Source organism: Crotalus tigris, unplaced genomic scaffold (assembly GCF_016545835.1).
Source record: "Crotalus tigris isolate CLP2741 ecotype Arizona unplaced genomic scaffold, ASM1654583v1 scf7180000018511.580666, whole genome shotgun sequence".
Taxonomy (NCBI): domain Eukaryota; kingdom Metazoa; phylum Chordata; class Lepidosauria; order Squamata; family Viperidae; genus Crotalus; species Crotalus tigris.
Genome location: NW_024097047.1, coordinates 34,076 through 53,764, shown reverse-complemented (window position 1 = coordinate 53,764; position 19,689 = coordinate 34,076). Strand labels below are relative to the sequence as shown.

Below are 19,689 nucleotides of genomic sequence, written 5' to 3'. Positions count from 1 at the left end.
TGTGTAAAAGAGAGTGCACTCACAGTGTTCTCCGAGGAGCTGAAAAGCTTTCTGGGCGGAGCTCCTCCCTTTGCTGCGTCTCTGAAGGAAGCAGGAAGCAGGAAGGGCAGGAGAGAGCTAGCTAGCCCAGCTAGGCTGACTCAGGAATTCTGGGAGTTGAAGTCCATGAGTCATAAAAGAGACGAGGTTGCTTGTTGGACAACAGCTTGAAGCTTGCCAGGTGAGCAGCAGATAGGAGGGAGGGGAGAAAGAAAGAGAGAGAGAGAAAGAGAGAGAGAGGGAGGGAGAGAGAGAGAAAGAGAGAGAGAGAGAGAGAGAGAGAAAGAAAGAGAGCGGGGGAAGAGGAGTGGCAGACCAAGGGCAGATAGAGAGGGAGGGAGGGAGAGAGAGAGAGAGAGAGAGAGAGAGAGAGACCCTTTAGACATCTAAAATGAAGATAACACTGCATATATCCTTTTTTTACCTGTGTGTGTATGTGTGTGTGTGTGTGTGTGTGTGTGTGTGTGTATACACATACATATATACACATACACACACAAACACACACAAACAAACACACACACACCTATAATAAAGGTAAAAAAGGATATATGCAGTGTTATCTTCATTTTAGATATCAAAAGGGTTTTGCGGCTCCCAGTGTTTTGTTTTTGGTGGGAAACGGGTCCAAGTGGCTCTTTAAGTGTTTTGGGTTGCCTACCCCTGGCCTAGGTATTGAGAAAACTATATTTGCTTCAATTCCAGTTCACCAAGACAGACTACCAGATCCACATTCTTGATATTATTCATGTTGTTAAATGATTTTATATATTTATATTGATTTGGTACTACCATGTTTTCCTGAAAATAAGACTAGGTCTTATTTTTTTTTCCTCCAAAAGAGGCACCAGGTCTTATTTTGGGGGTTGTCTTACCCCCAGCACTGACAGCCCCACTCAGCAGGTCCATTTCTTTCTTTTTTTTTTAAACAATTTTTATTATTTTTCCATTTTACACTAACAGAAGCTTAAGAACCAGTGTGGAGATATGGTGATCAATAACATTGTATATATACAATTCACACAATATTTCTTAAAACTTCCCTCTCTATTTATGTAGAAATTATAATCAATTAAATTCAAATAAATTCATTCATTAATATGTCTAAATATAAATTTCCTTAATCAATAAAAACTTTCAACCGCTCAATATCAATATAATAATCAAATTAATACACTCCTATATCCAATTCATTCTTTAATATGTCGCTATATATAAATTAAATGCTTAAATCAAAACCAACGCTCTCTATCTATTTAAATTATTGGAATCTCATTAATACCTTTCTAACACATATTTTCATTAAGTATATTGCCAGATATAAATTTCATTAGTCAGTAATCTTTTACGAAAGTTCCTTATCTATCCCAAAGATCCTGTTTTAAATTTTATTAGTTTTTCCAAATATTTAGATTTAAGCTAACCTAATTACTTAAGTATTTCAGGGCCCCCAAATTTCTCTTATTTAAACATATTAGCTCCAAAACTAAATTCCTACATTTCTCAACTATATTTCTATTATTTTTCAATAATTCTCCAATTATTAATTCCATCTCATTCCAAAACAAAAACCACAAATGGGAAAAGAAAAAAAGAAAAACATACACACACAAAAAAGAACACATATTCTTGCTATACTTCAATATTAAATTCTAAATCATTTCATAATAACCTCCCATTTAGCACAAACCAAATCCAAAACAGTCCAAATCGCTATAAAACCTTTACCATCCATAATTATCATCTCAAATTTAATATTTATATCTTATTCTGGGTTTCCTTCTATTCCAAATAGGTTTCCATAGTCGAGTCTCTAGTTCTGCAAATAGCTCTCCCATTGTCTCCTGCCACACTGTGCATAGGAGCAAGAGATCTCCCATTATCCATTTTCTTAGGCTGGTATAAGAGTTATAGTCATTCTGAAAAGCTTGTGCCAAAACGTCATTTCCCATCTTTTTCAATGTTGCATAAACTTTAGTTGGAATCCTTTTTTTGGTATGGTCCTCTTTAGTCAAGTTTTGCTCTTCTTCCAATAGTTTTTCCTCTCTCGGAAAGTCAAATGGTATCTGCAAATCAGCTTGACCTTCCGAAATAAGCTCCTCCATTTCCATATTATAGGTCATCTGACCATTTATATTAAGGCTTATTCCCAGTATCGATTGCAAATCCAACTGTACATTTGCTTCTTCAATTCTCAATAAGCTGAGAGCAGGTCTTTTGAATACCAACTACAGTTTCACTTAAAGCTTGTGCTTGACTTTGTCGATGTAAAGAAATCTCCTTTTTACGAGCAATTATCATCTCCGTGTTTTCTAAGATTTTATCCAGAATATATTTATAAATAGAGTCTGAAGGGGTTCCTCCATTTTTATCATATTTGAAGACATTCTCTTTTTGGGGGAGACTATATTTAAACACAGTCATTCAATATCCATCTCCTCCCAAGTTTCTTAGTCTATTTCCTTTATGCAAATTCCAAGAGAAAAGAAAAAAAATAGCAAGAGCGATACTTAGTTTCAGCAGAAGATGTCCCCCAACGACTACTCAAAGTTAATCAAATAATCAGTCTTTTCGGAAAACATAAAAAATAAGAAAAAATAATACTCTCCAAATGCATAGCCTAAGTCTCTCTAAAAGAAAATTTTTTGGAGCTCCAATGTATTCAAAAATAGAATCAGCCATTAAAACAAAAATAGGTTTCGTCCTTTTCTTAAGCTTCTCCTCCCCCCATTTAAAACGCCGCTTCAACAAAAAGGGGAATAATTCCAGAAAAAAAAACTTTTCACAGGAAAAAAAGAAAGTAGAGGTAAAAAAAAATCTCACCAAATCTTCCATGGTGGGTCTGCTTGCTTAGATGATCTGATGGCTTATGGTTGGCACAGCTAAATTATCGGCCATAGATGGCTGATCTTTACCCTGTCGGCCCAAAGGAGATACTCGGTGCACAGAGGACGCCGCCGTTCCTCTGCAACTATCCGAGAAGCCTCCTCAATGGTAGACACTCCTCCAGAGCATCTTTTCGACCCTCTAAGAGGTCTACCGGCAGGGGAAACTCGATCGGCAAAGGGACCGCACCGCCACGAAACTGGAACTGGAAACCTCAGCAGTTCCACTTCTGGGGCCAAAGGAGCAGCTTCATTCTGCAGCTGCATTCCAGCCTGCATTTTGCAGTCAAGCCTTTCCAGAAGACCTATGCAGCCGAGTACTCAGCTATGGATTGAATCAATAGCTCAGTCCTCGACTGCAGAGGTCTTGCAGAACCAAACTATGGATTGAATCCATTGCTCGGTCCTCAGCTGCAGTGGCCTTCTGGAAAGTCCCGTGACTGAAAAATGCAGGCCTGGCTGTAGAAGACGCCGCAGAAGTGGCCAGTTAGAAGTCTGGCTGCAAGGTAAGTGTGGGGCAGCTCCACAGTCCCCACCCCTGCCCTAGCTTGATTTTTAAGTTTGTGTGCCTTACCCCCAAACTAAGACTTATTTTGGGGGTAGGGCTTATATTAGGCCCACCCCGAAAAATCAAGCTAGGGCTTACATTCGGGGTAGGCTGTACTTTAAGGGAAACACGGTATAATCCTAAGTGATTTGGAAGTGGGTATAATGGTGTTTATTTAGAGTTTTCAGCTAATAAATACAATAGTACTACTTTGCAGTTATATATGTCGGCAGGATCCAATCTGGATCAGTCATCCGAACCAAAGGTTTAGTCTTCCGAGCTTTCGGATTTGTGCCGGAGCCCCATCTTCAGGGAACTTCTCTCTCTAAACTAGACTAGGGAGAGGTTCCCTGAAGATGGGCTCCCGCATGAGTATGAAAGCTCGGAAGACTAAACCTCTGGTCCCGGTGGTTGACTCAGACTGGATCCTGCAGCATTATCCTGGGACACATATATTGGCCTTCCTTCATGCGTATAGGTCTATAATTTGAAGGTACTTCTGATATAAAGAAAGAAAGAGAAAGTTTGTGAATATAATTTAAACCAGTGTTTTAAGACATGTGGATTTCAACTCCCAGAATCCTTGGCTTTTGGGAGATGAAGTCCACACATCTTAAAAATGAGAAACACTAATTTAAACCATTGAGGAAACCATCTAAACTAAACTGCTTTGAGCTTTAAAAAACCTGGAAGCTCTGAGCTGCAACTTTGTACATGCTAAACTGAATTAAAAACAATTAGAGGGAGGAAGAGAGAGATAATTGCACTGTTAAACAGTTCAAAATTGTTTGAAGTGATTTTTTTTAGAGATCATATCTACATGGGATGGATAGGGATTTATATATATATAAATAAAGGAATGAAGCAGTTTTTAACATAAGTACACTTAGAATATGTTTATTAGGGAAAGTATTGTTGGAAATATATTGTCACTGCAACATATTGTTTTAGCGATCATAATGTTTTCTGATATTTTGAAAACAGAGGTGCAAAAGCTGTCTATGTCTGAATTAAACGATCTCCTAGAAGAGATTGAGGCAGCCATCAAAGACTACTCTGAGGAATTAGTGCAACAATTAGCCCTACGGGATGAATTGGAGTTTGAGAAGGAAGTAAAGAACAGCTTCATATCTGTCCTGATTGAAGTACAAAACAAGCAACGAGAACAAAAAGAAATGGCAAAGAAGAAGAAAAAGTTAAAAAATGGCACTTCTCAGAATGGAAAGCAAGAAAAAAGCCATCTGCCTGGAACAGTAAGAGCTCTGTATTGTGCCTACTTAGAAACATTGTTTACATTTTACCTTTATATAATATCTCTAATTTTGCCCAGTTATTCTTAATAATAGTTAAAATGAATAATAGTAAGTGGCATTAATGACAACAATAACATTGCCTCTTTTAGTAAATGATGGTTGGATCCCACATACTTTGATTGGCATAGAAATACTCATAATCTTCTATTTTTCTGATCATCACTAGCACTGGTGACATGTTACAAGAGTCTGAAGAACAACTACTACTTTCTCAGATGATCAGCATTGTATTTCTTACTCTGTCCAACCAAATTTGTACAAGTAGTCTTTTTATCTCTTTCGATAATTGTTACAGAATGAGGTGGAAATTCGGGAAGTGTCTGAAATGTTAGCACCTATTTTAAGTTTGGTTAACATCTGCTATTGAAATTACTATTTTTCAGTAGGGCTGTCAGAGATGTAGAATTTTTCGATACATTTAAGTAGTTGTTGATGCACAAACATACAATTTTTCCTGTCCACAGGCTATTTGAGGTTTCCACATTATTCCTCTTCTCATTAACTTCATGTCATCACCTGTGTATATAATCTCCCTGTTTTGTCTTCTCCATCCACCTTAAACAATAGAACCTGCTGGTGCTATTTATGCATATGTTAAAGTGCCTGCATAGGTCTTCCTAGGCTTATTGGCACTAGAGTATTTCCCAGAATCCACAAGAACCTTCAACAGAAGGTATTCTTGATGTTAAGGTATTTTGTGAATCAGAAAAAACTAGCTGCTGATTTCATTAAAATCTGTGTTTACCAGGTAAGCAAACATATTGTCACTAGAACAACAGGAACTTGGTAGAAATTGTGGCAACCCAATTCTCTTAGCAAATTCCCTCTGAAAAGACATTCATTACAAAGCAGAATTATATAAAAGGTTAAATGTAAACCATACTTCTTATAAATAACAAGAAGGAAAAATAACATTTATCAGTATATTGTAAAAAGTATATCATTTGAGAGACAACTAAGCTAAGCATGTATGCTGCAAATACTTTTGTTAAAGTATTTTTCTGCTGTAATTTATGTTACATAGAAATAATGTGATGTGACCTATAATTTAACCTTTTATTTGCCAAAATAATTAGGTCCAATGAATTATCAATGGAACCTAACTAATAAATGCATTAATTATCTTCTACTACACTGTCACCTAAAAATACAATTTATTCTGCAGAGCTTTAAAACTATGTACAGTTTTGAATGAATGAAAATAATCAATATAGCCCAGTTTTAAACACATATAAAGACTATAAGCTAAGCTGCATAGCAAAACAACTAGAGCATGTAAGAATAATTTAAAATCAAGGAAAATATAAAAATGCTTTGCCTGGTGCCTATAAAGTAAAGGATTGGGTGCCAGGCATTTTTTTTTTCAAAGAATGAATGTATTGTAGCTGAAAAAAAAACCCTTCTCTTACTCTAGAGCAGTGGTTCTCAACCTGTGGGTCGGGACCCCATTTGGGGTCGAATGACCATTTCATGGGGGTCGCCAAACCATGCTGTCCACCATTTTGTTCCCTTTTCCCTAGCTGTCCTACTCCCTCTTATTGGTGGCCACACTCACTTGGGGGTCACCACAACATGGGGAACTGTATTATGGGGTCACGGCATTAGAAAGGTTGAGAACCACTGCTCTAGAGGAATGTATCAGCTCAATAGCTTAATGTTCAGACACTATCTCTACAAAAGTATAAGAGTGAACAATCTGTATATAGCAGTGGTGGAGAACCTATGGCACGGGTGCCAGAGGCAGCACTCAGAGCCTCTCTGTGGGCACACGCACCATTGCCTCAGTCCTAGGCCTTCAGCTGGATTTTATAAAACCTTTTTGCTTTAGGCCTCCACCATGTGCAAAAAAAAAGGTTCAATCAATCAATTTCAACTTCTCGCGGAAAAAAAAAGATCTTGCGAAGTTGGAATTGATTGATTGAACTTTTTAGTCCCACCCAGTTTGCCGTTACCACCGTAGCCATGTCCACCCGATGGGCCACACCCACCCAATGGGCCATACCCACCCGGCACCGACGATGTATAAGTGGGTTTTGGGTTGCAGTTTGGGCACTCAGTCTCTAAAAGGTTCACCATCACTGGTATATAGTCACCCTTATAAAAATTGTTCAGAACTGAGATATATATCTTTTTCAACATAGATTTTCCTTAACATCTTAAATATTCTTATTTTAGGGAGCCATACGCTGTTTAATAATAATAATAATAAAGTTGGAAGGGACCTTGGAGTCATCGAGTCCAACCCCCTGCTCAGGCAGGAAACCCTACACCATTTCATACAAATGGCTGTCCAGTCTCTTCTTAAAGAGGATTGGACAGGATTTGACACAATAATGCTGTTATAAAAGGAACATAGCGCTAAATTCATAAATTATAACAGTAAAATTCTTGCATCAAGTAAGAGTTTATTCTGACAAAAGCTTGGCTATTTAATATCTACATAAGAAGAATATGAATGTATAAATGAATGTATCTTAAAAGCCAGTGAGAAGTTTGCAGATACTCAACAAACCCCACAATATGCAACTTCTTGGGAAGAAACTGAGCATAATCATTTCCCTGTCATTGTCACATAGTTTGTCACACAGTATCTGTTTGTTGTAATCTGTCATTGATGTCTTGCACTTTAGGATCAGGAGGTAGCAAGAGACTGCAGTATTAGCTTACAGTACTGATTAGAGTTTACCTTCAATGATTCCATTATTCATTAAAAAAAATAAGGCCATTGGCAGCATGTGATTTGTTCTCCGTTGTTCTTCTATGGGCATCATATAACACTAATTTGTGTGTAGATTATCTTGTGTACAGCAGATTGTATTTCTCACATTTCTCCCATTAAAACCTGAGATCCCCATACTGAAGACAACTGCAAAGAATGAAAGAATTAACTGATTTGTTTTGTGTACAGAAACTGAATGTAGTTCAAAACATAAGCATCCACTTTTTATAGACATTTGTTCATTTCAATACTGCAGTGTGATTTCCAGTTTCAGTTAGAATTTTCTCGTTTGTGTAGGAGAAACTTGAGAAAGCAAATACAGTCAGTTGCATGAGTAGCGGTTTGTTTTTCTGTCAAGACTTCTAGGTATAAAAGAAATAGGGATTTTTTTTTCTTAGTTTAATCAAACAAGACTAGCGTAGAGAGATCTTATGAGCCACCTCATATTGGAATAATGCCTAGTTGAAGAATGAAAGATTGACAGATTCTACAATCTCCAGATCTAGATTTATTTCAAAAAGAATATCAACTGAAAATTGAATTCTCTCTTGTGACATTTTTTGGTATTGTTCTATATTTCCCATATTCAGCTATGGGGGTAAAGAAATGCCATTTTTAATACAAATAAGACATTGGATTATTTGATCTGTGCTTGTAATGTATAAGGGGATTGGGCAAGAAGCAAAAAGCTTACAAGAGAACGTACTTTAGCATGTTCTATGTGTGTGATTTCAAATATATTTAAATATATTATTTGAAATAATAAGCATGAGCCAAAGATTATTAATGCAAAAACAACCTTGTCCTAGTTCTGTATATATGATATTTGACTGGCTCCATTCCTAAATACCTAAAGAGCAAAATATTTAAAAGTCAGTACTTTTCTCATTAAGCTACAGCTATATTTCATTCTAACATTTACCTTGCTGGCATCCCCCCCAAAAAACCTAACTAATACCTTTACATTTTTCTTTTTCCCTCCTTTTCTGTCACGTTCTCACTCCTTATAGCGCTTCAGTATGGAAGGAATCTCAAATGTCATTCAGAATGGCTTTCGACAAACGTTTGGAAACGCGGGTGGAGAAAAACAGGTGCTGGGCTACCCTCTGACTTTGTTTTCCTTGTCTGTCTTTTCTGTCTCTTTATACATTCCTGTCTTAAAAGTTGGCAGTTTCTGACTTCAGGTGTTCTTAGAAAGGGAGGAAATACATTTCTATGCTTTTTTGCATCTTCCCTGCCTTAAAGCTAAGAGCTGTTTACAAAGGTTTTCTTCCCTTAGTAGTTAAAGAAGCAGACAAGCCTTGATATGCACAGGAAAAAAAAAACAGAGTAGATGAAAAAATTCCCCTTAGGGTTTATTTTAATTTTTCAAAATAAAATGCAGGCAACAACATAATACATACTTGGAGTTAAATACCTGTCTAAGAAAGCAGTAATGAAAGATCATGTTAGCTTTAAAGTTTCAGTCTAGGAAGAGAAAAACGAACAGAACTATGCCTCGTATCTTCCAAAATGATAAAATTTATTTTGCTGTTTTTAAGTTACAAGAAGTAAAAATCCTTGACATTTCATATATGCTTTTTACGGGAAGAAAATCTCTGAACAAAATGCATGTTCCAGAAGCTTATGAAATATATGTAGCCAAGTAGTATGTTGCAGGATCCAAACTGGGTCACTTACCAGATCCTGCAACATTATCCTGGAACACATATATTTGCCTTCATTCATGGAAGTAATATGTGCAATAAAGGGCAGAACTCTTTATTTTATGCCAATACAAAGCCAGAAAAAGCCTTATTTGAATGTCTACAATTCCTCCAACATTCTTTTTTATGGTTAAGAGAGAAGGCAAATTTCATGGTTCCAGATATATTTTTCCTGATTCTTCCCATCTCCATTTACTTTGCTTATTCTTTTATCTGATGAAGAGTGTTGAAGAACCGGAAGTAAGCCCAATAAAATAAAAGTATTGCTCTTATGTGGACCATGGATGATGATAAGAAATATGAAAAACATATTTTACCATAAGTTATTTTATTACACAAAATTTAATACAATGTTACAAGTGATTTGCTAGAGTACGATGTTGAGCAAATACATAAACTGTAGAGCAGTGGTAGCGAACCTATGGCATGGGTGCCAGAGGTGGCACTCAGAGCACTCTCTGTGGGCACGTGCACCGTCACCCCAATCCTAGGCCTTCAGCTGGGTTTTATAAAACCTTTTCACTTTAGGCCTCTGCCACCGTGTGCAAAAAAAAAAAAAAAAGGTTCAATCAATCAGTCAATGTCAACCTCTCGCAGGAAAAAAAAAGAACTTGCAAAGTTGGAATTGATTGATTGAACTTTTTAGTCCCACCCAGTCTGCCATTACTACCGCAGCCACGCCTACCTAATAGGCCACACCCAGCCAATGGGCCACACCCAGCCAATGGGCCACACTCACCCGGCACCCGACAATGCATAAGTGGGTTTTGAGTTGCAGTTTGGGCACTCAGTCTCTAAAAGGTTTGCCATCACTGCTGTAGAGAATGTTGATAAAATCTTGCACAAATTGACACTTAATTTATGTTTTATATGTACATGGTTTTGATTGGTTTTCATATGGGAGTATTATTTCCAGATTACAGGTAACTTTGGAGTTTTTTATATAGTTTTTTCAGAGACAAATAATTTTTCAGCTATTCACTATTTCCAAAACAGAACAATAAATATAGATTCTGCATTTGCATTCACATGGAGACCATGTGTAAATAATAAAGATGGTACGGGTTTGACTCATCTTAAGGCAACATTTAATACATCTATTTCATACTTTGAAACTACTGATTTTTAAGGATTTTGGAGTTGTTAGATATTTTCTCCCTTAGAAGACTAATAATGTCTATGTCAGGATCTGAAGTTATATAACTGTTGATAGAATAGAATTCTTGAAGGTAAGTAAGCCCTATAAATTATAGCCAGCCTTAGAAATTAAGGCTATTTAATTAGCTATTCAATCAATTATGTAGACCATAAGGAGTGCCTTCCCTGTTCTTTCAAGGAAGCAGAAGCAGTACCCTGCCACTCCTATAGAACTAAAGAAAAGAGGTAACTAAAGAAAAGCAAGTAACATTGCTTGCCATAAGCTAAGTGCTCTATGGACAATTTTCTAAAAATTAAGGCTTACTCCAGTACCCTGATAGTCCTCAATAGAACCTAAATGTAGCACAAGGGAAGCCACTCAATTTTTTTTCTTTCTTCTCAATAGTATTTTTTGTTTCAAAATTCAATCTTTATTATTATTTGTTTTTCTAGCAACTCTCTCTTTTTTTTCAGTGTAGAAAGGATATTAGAGATTTGGGGAAGAGGCTGGAGGAACTAACATAGAGAGAAAAAGAAGATGGCACAGAACAACTGGAGACATAAAACAATTTTTTTAAAAAAAAAAATCCTTGACCTGTTGTGGTCTGATTTATTCTTTTATAAACCAAAATATCCTATTTTTCGTTCTAAAAATGTACCAGCCATGAGAATGAAGTGGCACGATCATGGAAACTTAGAGATTGAAAGGAAGGGAACATAGTATTGCACCAAAGTATAATTGAGAATGATGCTATCTTTCACCCATGCCAGTGATTTACATACGCTATAAGAGAGATTGGGGGGGGGGGGAATACCTGCCTGTGTCATTCAGAACTAGATAATGAGCCATGGTGGTGCAGTGGTTAGAATACAGTACTGTGGGCTACTTCTGCTGACTGCCGGCTGCCAGCATTTCGGCAGTTCGATTCTCACCAGCTCAAGGTTGACTCAGCCTTCCATCCTTCCAAGGTCGGTAAAATGAGGACCCAGATTGTTGGGGGCAATGTGCTGACTCTGTAAACCGCTTAGAGAGAGCTGAAAAGCACTGTGAAACAGTATATAAATCTAAGTGCTATTGCTAGGGAATAGATTATCTACTCTGCGTCTCTTTATCTTGCAGCTGTGTGCTGTACTAAACTCTAGTCTCTTAGCTTTCTTGCTTACCAAGGATAAAAGCCCGTTCTTATTACAGTATTACTTTTTTAATCTTAGGCTATTGGTGCAATACACAGGATCTCAATAAAGGAGAATATTTGTAGCTCGGTAAAAACGAGGGGTCTTTAATGCTCTCCAAACTTGGTTGTTTTCTTGCAGACATTTCATTATCCAAACTAAGTAACATCATCAGTGCTAGTCTCTGATAGATTAAGATTTAGATTTATATTTAGATCGGTACTAGAGTAGCACTGATGATGTTACCTAGTTTGGGTAATGAAACATCTGCAAGAAAACAAGCTCTGAGAGCACCAAGGACCCCTCATATATAGGATAGGATAGGATAGAAATAGAAATAATAAGAATAGAGTAGAGCTGGTAGGAACCATGGAGGTCTTCTAGTCCAGCCCCCTGCTCAAGCAGGAGAACCTATATCATCTCAGACAAGTGACTGTCTAGCCTCTTTTTAAAAATCTTCAGTGATGGAGCGCCCACGATTTTTGGGGGCAAGCTGTTCCACTTGTTAATTGTCCTCACTGTCAGGAAGTTTCTCCTTAATTCCAAGTTGCTTCTCTCTTTGATAAGTTTCCAACCATTGTTTCTTGTCCTGCCCTCTGGAGCTTTGGTGAATAATGTGACCCCCTCTTCTTTGTGGCAGCCCCCAAATACTGGAATACTGCTATCATGTCTCCCCTATTTCTTCTTTTCTTTGGACTAGCCAAACCCAAATCCTGCAGCCGTTTTCGTATGTTTTAGTTTCCAGACCTCTGATCATCTTAGTTGCTTTTCTCTGAATTTTTTCCAGACTCTCAACATCTTTTTTGTGATATGGTGACCAAAACTGGCTGCAGTATTCCTGGTGTGGTTTTACTAGGGTTTTATAAAGCGGTACTTATACCTCGTGTGATCTTGATTCTATGCCTCTGTTTATACAGCCCAGGATTGTATTAGCTTTTTTGGCTGCTGCTGCACACTGCTGGTTCATGTTAAGTGATCATCCATTAGGATGCCAAGGTCCCTCTCACAGTTATTGTTTTTAAGCCAGGTCTTGCCCAATCTGTACTTGTACTTTTGATTTTTCCTGCCTAAATGTAAAACTTTGCTTTTCTCCACATTGAAACTCATTTTGTTGTATAGGCCCATTGTTCAAGTTTATCAAGCTCTTTTTGGATCCTGAGTTTATCTTCTGGGGTGTTGACTACTCCTGCCAGTTTGGTGTCATCTACAAATTTGATGGGTTCCCCTTCAATTCCCTCATCTAAGTCATTGATGAAGATGTTGAAGAGTACTGGGCCTAAGACGGACCCTTGTGTACCTCACTGCTTACTTCTCTCCATGTGGATGTAGTGCCATTGAGGACTACTCATTGCGTACAGTTTGCCAACCAGCTACAGATCCATTTGGTGGTAATATTGTCTATTCCAGTTTTTTCTAGCTTACCAAGGAGTAGGTTGTGGTCTACTTTGTCAAATGTCTTACTGAAGTCTAAATATACTACCTCCACAGTATTTCGCTGGTCTATTAGTTTAGTCACTTTGTCGAAGAATGAAATAAGATTGGTTTGGCATGCTCTGTTTTTAACAAACCCATGCTGGCTACTAGTTATAACTTTGTTTGCTTCTAGTTGTTCGCAGATCTGTTTTTTTGATTATCTTTTCTAGGATCTTCCCAGGTATTGATGTTAAGCTGATTGGTCTGTAGTTTCCTGGGTCCATTTTTTTCCTTTCTTGAAAATGGAAACCACATCAGCCCTTTTCCAATCTTCAGGTACTTCCCCAATGCTCCAGGATTTTTGAAAGATGTGGTGCAATGGGTCTGAGATAACATCTGCTAGCTCCTTCGGAACTCTGGGATGTAATCTGTCAGGCCCTGGTGATTTATATTCACAAGATCAGACAGGTGTTCTCTTACCATTTTCTTGCTTATTTTAATTTTTGTTTCTAATTTGTCTTTTGCAGTGTTTTTTTTAGTATGTTGGGCTATAATTTCTTTTTGTGTGAAGACTGATGCAAAGTATGAGTTAAGCAACTCTGCTTTCTCCCTGTTCCCTGGTATTTCTTTGCCATCTTCTCTCTTTAGTGGGCCTATTGTTTCCTTGATTTTTTTTTCTTGTTGTTAATATGTTGGAAGAAACTTTTTTATTATCTATGATTTCTGTTGCAAGTCTTTGTTCGTTCTGAGCCTTTGCTTTCCTGACTTCATCTTTGCATGTTCTGGCTGTCTGCTGATAATCTGCCTTAGTTATGTGCCCCTCTTTCCATTTTTTGTATTTGTCCTTTTTGTCTTTCAGTTTGTCAGAGAGATCTTTGTGCAGCCATGCTGGTTTCTTCTTGAATTTCTTGTTTTTCTTTTTCTTTTCAGTGGTATTGTGCTGGTCTAGTCTTTTATGATCACAATTTTCAGAGTTCCCCATGCTTCTTGGGTTGTTTTCCCCTTTAGGATTTTTATCCATCTTTCCTAGGTTCTCTCTAAGTTTGTTAAATCATCTCTTTTGAAGTTCAAGACACAAGTTGGATTGTTTTCTGTTGCTAGTGTTTGTGTTATATTAAATTCCAGTATGACGCGGTCACTTTCACCCAAAGTTCCGGTAAGTTCAACTCCCTCTATCTAGATAGTTGAAGTCTCCCATTACTACTGTGGTATGCTGCCTACATACATTTGTTAACTGGTTGGCAAAGAGTTCATCTATTTCTTCTGATTGGTTGGGTGGCCTGTAATATATACCTATGGTAATGTCACTTTTTTTCTCTTTTATATTGACCCATATACATTCTGGAGAGATTTTATCTTGGATCATGCATTCTCTTACATATAGTGCAACTCCTGCTCCTCTTTTTGTAGACCTGAACAATTTGTATCCACCCATCAGTCCATTCCATTCATGGGTTTCGTCCCACCAGGTTTCTGTAATGCCAACTATATCATCTTATCTTCCTACTACATGTGCTGGGCAACCTTTGAACCTCTGATATACCTTAAGGAATATATGAGACTAAGAAAGCATGGGATCTACTGAGTCCAGACAGTTCCCAAGGAACTTGAAGGATAAGTTGAAAGATTCATGTTCCACCTTGTAGAAAGGTTACCAGCCTCTCCATTATAGCCCGGTATAAAAGATACATTCCAGTGACTATGTTAAAATTTAAGTGGACTATCGAGAAATCATTCCTCAATTCACATTAACATTGTGCATGTATCAGTATCAATTTGAAAGTGGTACATAAATGAGCATTGAAATCTTAACTTTTTAATCCTTCAACAGTACATTAACTATGTGACCTGAAGATACACTTATTATACCAATTACAGTCTTGATTATTATTTGTGCTAACTTACTAGTTCCCTATCTAGTAAAGAGATGTTCAGCTGCATTTTGTCCTTAGTATAAAACATATGAATCTATCAGAGTAAGATATCCTGTTTAAGGAAGGGGCTTCAAACACAAATGTGTCTGATAACTATGCATAACATTATGTTATTAGTTTGATTTATATCTGTGGATTGAATTAGGTTCATAAGTAAATGTATAGTTAATGTATAGTAATTTCATGTTAGTATAAAACTGCTTTTCCTGATCCTGTTTTTGGATTATCCTCTCAATGTACTAGTGTGTACCTCATTACTATTCAATGCCAGAATATAATTTCTAAGAAATAAACCACACACAAGAAATCCAGACCATGGAAATGCCCTTCATTTTGAAAGAAAAAAATACTACCCTATTTTTTCAAAAATATTGAATTGTTATTACCGAAGATCTGTGTTTTTCCTATAAATAATTTTAGAAATAGTAATCCTATACAGTATTGTCCAATCTTAGAACAAAAATACCTTCTTTGTATTGAAATCTTTGTATTGAAATCTTTGTATTGAAATCTGTTGCTGAATCAAGGCTATATGATGGCTCTAAGGTTTTACAAAAAGTAGCAAATGCAACTTTTTAATTATAAGTGTTGAGGAATGAAGCTTTGGAAAGGACACATTTCTTGAGGTTTTTAAATATTTAAAGTTGACGATATAATTTGCTCTAAATTGAGAGTTTATATCCTTAATACTGTAGATAAGAGAAGAAAAATATCAAAGATATGGAAACAAAATATTGTTCAAAATAAAAATTTAAAACTAAATGGCGCTTATTTCTATACCAGTAAAAGCAGATACAGTATAATTTCAAGGAATCACATAAGTCTGTATAAAATCGGTGGAAGAAGTAACAGCTAAGCTCAACTTCATGGCATTCCACTGTTGCTGCTAGGTACATCTACCTCTGAGCATAAATTGACTATCTTGCCAGGTGCACTGTCAGAGTTCACCAGAGGGAGTTATGAAGTCAGAATATAACATTTCCTATCACTGCCAGGGAATGACCAAAAATGGTTTGATTCCAGCCCCAAAACTTTAAGACCAGAGTTGACAGACATGATTTCACTGTCCTGGCATGTATAGTGTTTATTCTTTGCTAATAACTATAATGCATTGAGCTTTTCTAGAGTTCATTAAACATCATTTTATGGAGTCTTAAGAATCTTCTGTTGTTGTACTTAAAAGAAGTTTTCATTTATATTTTGGCTGTACAGAATACCTAATGTAAAAATGTACTTATGTATGGAATCATACGACTGTTCTTTACAATGCAGCAAATTTCTTAAAAAGAATGTGTGATTTAGAAGCTCAATACAACATGTATATACTATATAAGAACATTTTTAAAGTATCAGTTTTATTATAGGGCGGCTATTTTGTTGTTACTTGCTGGGACATCTTTTAGTTGAATCACTGTGTTTCAGTTTTTCTTAGATAACATACAATAGAGTTGAATAACACATAATTATGTATTGCAGACCATACTTACATGCAAGAACTGTATCTAATATTGCCAATGTCATATTTTTAGCAACTAAAGCCAATCAGGAAAATATTTTGTAGTAATCATAACTTTTGTTTAACAGTATCTGACAACTGTTATTCCTTATGAAAAGAAAAATGGACCTCCGTCAGTTGAAGATCTTCAAACATTAACAAAAAGTAAGCACATAAATATGATTTGTTAGAGAAATAAATTTCCATGTTTTGATGCTGAGAAAAAAAACCAGTTGATTTTCCAGGGTATCTTCAGTTAAAGATTATTCTTGAGGGTCATCATCTCAGTGGTTCTGTTCTAAATTAGCCTGGCAAATCAACTTTGTTCTGCAATGTTTGGAATTGGTCCACGGTCTATGCTTGTTTAGTCTTCCTAGATATCCTACAATTAGCCATCATTCCTAGGTTTTGACTTTTTTTGGAAGATTATTTTCATTTATCTCTTTCAGTAAAATCAGCATTGTTTTGCCTTGCGAAATTAACTGCTTTACAAGAGTGCCGAGACACTAACTAGAAGAGAATAAGCCTGAAAGTGCCTCTTTGTTGTGAATTAAGTTAAAATGATATGGTTTGAAGAACGAACACTGTTGTTATCCACCGACTTGCTGAAATTTGATCTGTTGGCTGCTCAGGGACAGACTACCTGACTCTCTTCCTGCTAATGCTGTTGTATGACAGCACTCAAACCATTTATTTTAGAGCAGCAAAACTGTTCAAACCTGGATATTATTTCAATTCCAAAGAGTAAATAGATTTTGTATGACATTTATGTGTGCTCATAATTACATATTTGGAATATGCTCTTTTCAGAAAGATTATAAATTATTTCAGTTCCTTATATAATGAGCCTTTAGGTACAAAAATACTTTTCCATTCTTCCTCTGTAAGACAGAAGCTATAGCTTTTGGTTTTTCTCTGTCAGTAGCTCATCTTTCTTTTGGGTAAATATAGCAATGATCTTAAAAAAATGAAGATACAAAACAAGTTTCCCTAAATTTTACAGGTTCCCTTTATTGTAAAGTTGTTATCCTCTTGTAGATGGGGTGGGTGGGGAGAATGAGAAATGGAGATACGAAAAGCCAGGAGAAAATTGCTGTGCTTCCAGACTTTTCCATGTCTCCTTAGCAAGAGGAATGGAAAAATAAAAGAAACATGCTTCTATTTTTTTTATACTGTCTTCCTTCACAATTTGTGTAGTTGTTCAGCACTCTGTGACAATGACACTCATTCCGGTTCCAGATCAACAAGGAAAAAACTTTTTTTTCTGTATCATTTTTTTCCAGAAACGTATGTTGGGGAAAACATTGGGTGCATTGTTTTAATTCCCAGATCATCACATCCTACCAAAAATGGAAAGTTCTTAATACAATAGAAATAGTTTGAGTTCATGGGATTCATAGGAATAATCCATCTTTTAAACAAATCTGAATGCATAACAGAGCTATGCCTACTTAGTATTTTCATATCTTTCTTCCTTTAATAAATAATGAGAAAAGGATCTGTAGAATAACCTGCAACATTATCCTGGAACACTTATATTCGCCTTCATTCGTTAGTTTTTTTTCCTATTTGTATGTTTTATTGAAAGGCAGTGAATTCTATTGATCCACACCCTCATATTTTATAGTTCTTCAGGCCATGAAAGAAGACAGTGAGAAAGTGCCAAGCTTATTAACAGACTACATTTTGAAAGGTGAGTTTACCTATTATTGCATGTTGCATCATTGTGGCTTTCTATAAATAGAACCTTTGGGGTGTTGTAATCACGAACAAAATCAGTGATGCTACTTTGGAAGTGTAGAGCACTTTAGAACATGGAAATTGGGCTGAAGAGATAGAGACATTCTAGAGATCATAGATCTCCTTAATACTCAGAAAGATCAGCAGAACCATTCTGAAGAAACCAATTCAGTCTGAAAATTAATTGCTTTTCTGAAATTCATAAAACATGCTGGGGATTAATTGAGCTGTTTGCTAAGCAGCCCAAAAGACATGAAAGACACAGAAAGATCAAGGCATTCTGAAAAATCTTAGGCAATAGAATGGTGGTGGGTAAGGAGAACAAACATAAGACAGAATTCCTCCCATATCAAGTCTAGAGGGATTAGACACATCGAGCTAAAAGTTCCCCAGGCCAGATTTGGTCTTTCCCTTGCTCCCATGGTCCCGTTGCTTTCCCTTGCATTAAAAGAACAATCCAGTATTCTTTATGGCTCTTCCTCCTACTGTACTTAAATGTTAAAATACATAAGCAGAGAAGGCTCTGAGTAAACTCAATTCATATTTTTAAGAGGTTAAAATATATCTTTGTTTTATCGAAATCAAAATTATGTATCAGTCAATCAGTACATGTATATTTAAGAAACTGAAGTTATTACTAAACATTTTTTACTAACTTGTGGGTTCTTTATTTGACTTATAGCCTGCATTTTTGTGTGTAACATTGTGAAGATTTTTAAAATGAAGAGAGCCCCACATTATCTTATTTTGTTGTTAGAAAATCAGTGTAATGCTGTGAACATGAGTATTGTGATATTGATGATGAATATTTTTGAGTTAATTCCATATAGCAATGTAAATGTAAAATGTATAAACCTCTGCATGTTGGAATTCAAAAGGCGATAATAGATTCCACCTCCTGGAATTTTACAAAGAATTATAGACATTTGGGGTAGGTGGTATTGTTTTCGCCAAAATTAGGAACTGAATTCTCTTGACTGTCTACTGGTCTACATTAGTTTTGTTGTTTAATCCTTACCTTGTTATCAGTAGCATTGTAGAATTAATAAAAAAATTCTGGAATTTTTACAAAATGCTTTTATGCTATAGAAACATGTTATAGTATGCTCCGGATTATCTTCAGTAATCTGCAATAAGAATAGAATATATAGAGAAGTAGCACCCAAAATGTAACTATCACTGAAATACAGTTTAAAAGGATAATTTGCTGACATAATTATATTTATTCTTTTTTCTTGAAAACAACTAACATTGTAAAAATAAGTATGAGATAATTAGAGTCAGTTTAGAAATCTTCAACATAAGGTTTGTACAATGACTACAGTAAAGATCTTCAAAGTTCCTTGGCTTCTCCGTTGACTATAATAATAAGATTCACTAGGACTGTAATATTATAGAGAAAAAATTAATCTGGTTATTATTTTGATTTATTACTGATATTTATGATTACATGGAAGAGCACATTGCAGAGTGCAGCATCACCATAGGGAAAATTTGGATAACCGCAAGATCCACTCTGCCAGTCTCAATTAAAGAAACAGGTCCTTCCATGTAGACAGTCACTACATCACAACCATAATTCACATGC

The 19,689-nt window shown here is 36.2% G+C and overlaps 1 protein-coding gene across 3 annotated transcripts in view; it reads left to right on the top strand.

Annotated features, from left to right (window-relative positions):
* The window catches only part of FEZ2 (fasciculation and elongation protein zeta 2), a 35,998-nt gene that overhangs the window by 13,894 nt on the left and 2,415 nt on the right, over positions 1 to 19,689 (top strand). For 2 of the 3 annotated variants that reach the window (XM_039353318.1, XM_039353317.1), the window contains exons 5-8: positions 4,456 to 4,724; positions 8,514 to 8,594; positions 16,451 to 16,526; positions 17,989 to 18,054. In XM_039353318.1, coding sequence (XP_039209252.1) covers positions 4,456 to 4,724; positions 8,514 to 8,594; positions 16,451 to 16,526; positions 17,989 to 18,054 — 492 coding nt within the window. The remainder of the gene's footprint in view (positions 1 to 4,455; positions 4,725 to 8,513; positions 8,595 to 16,450; positions 16,527 to 17,988; positions 18,055 to 19,689) is intronic. The other variant, XM_039353320.1, reaches the window with a different exon arrangement.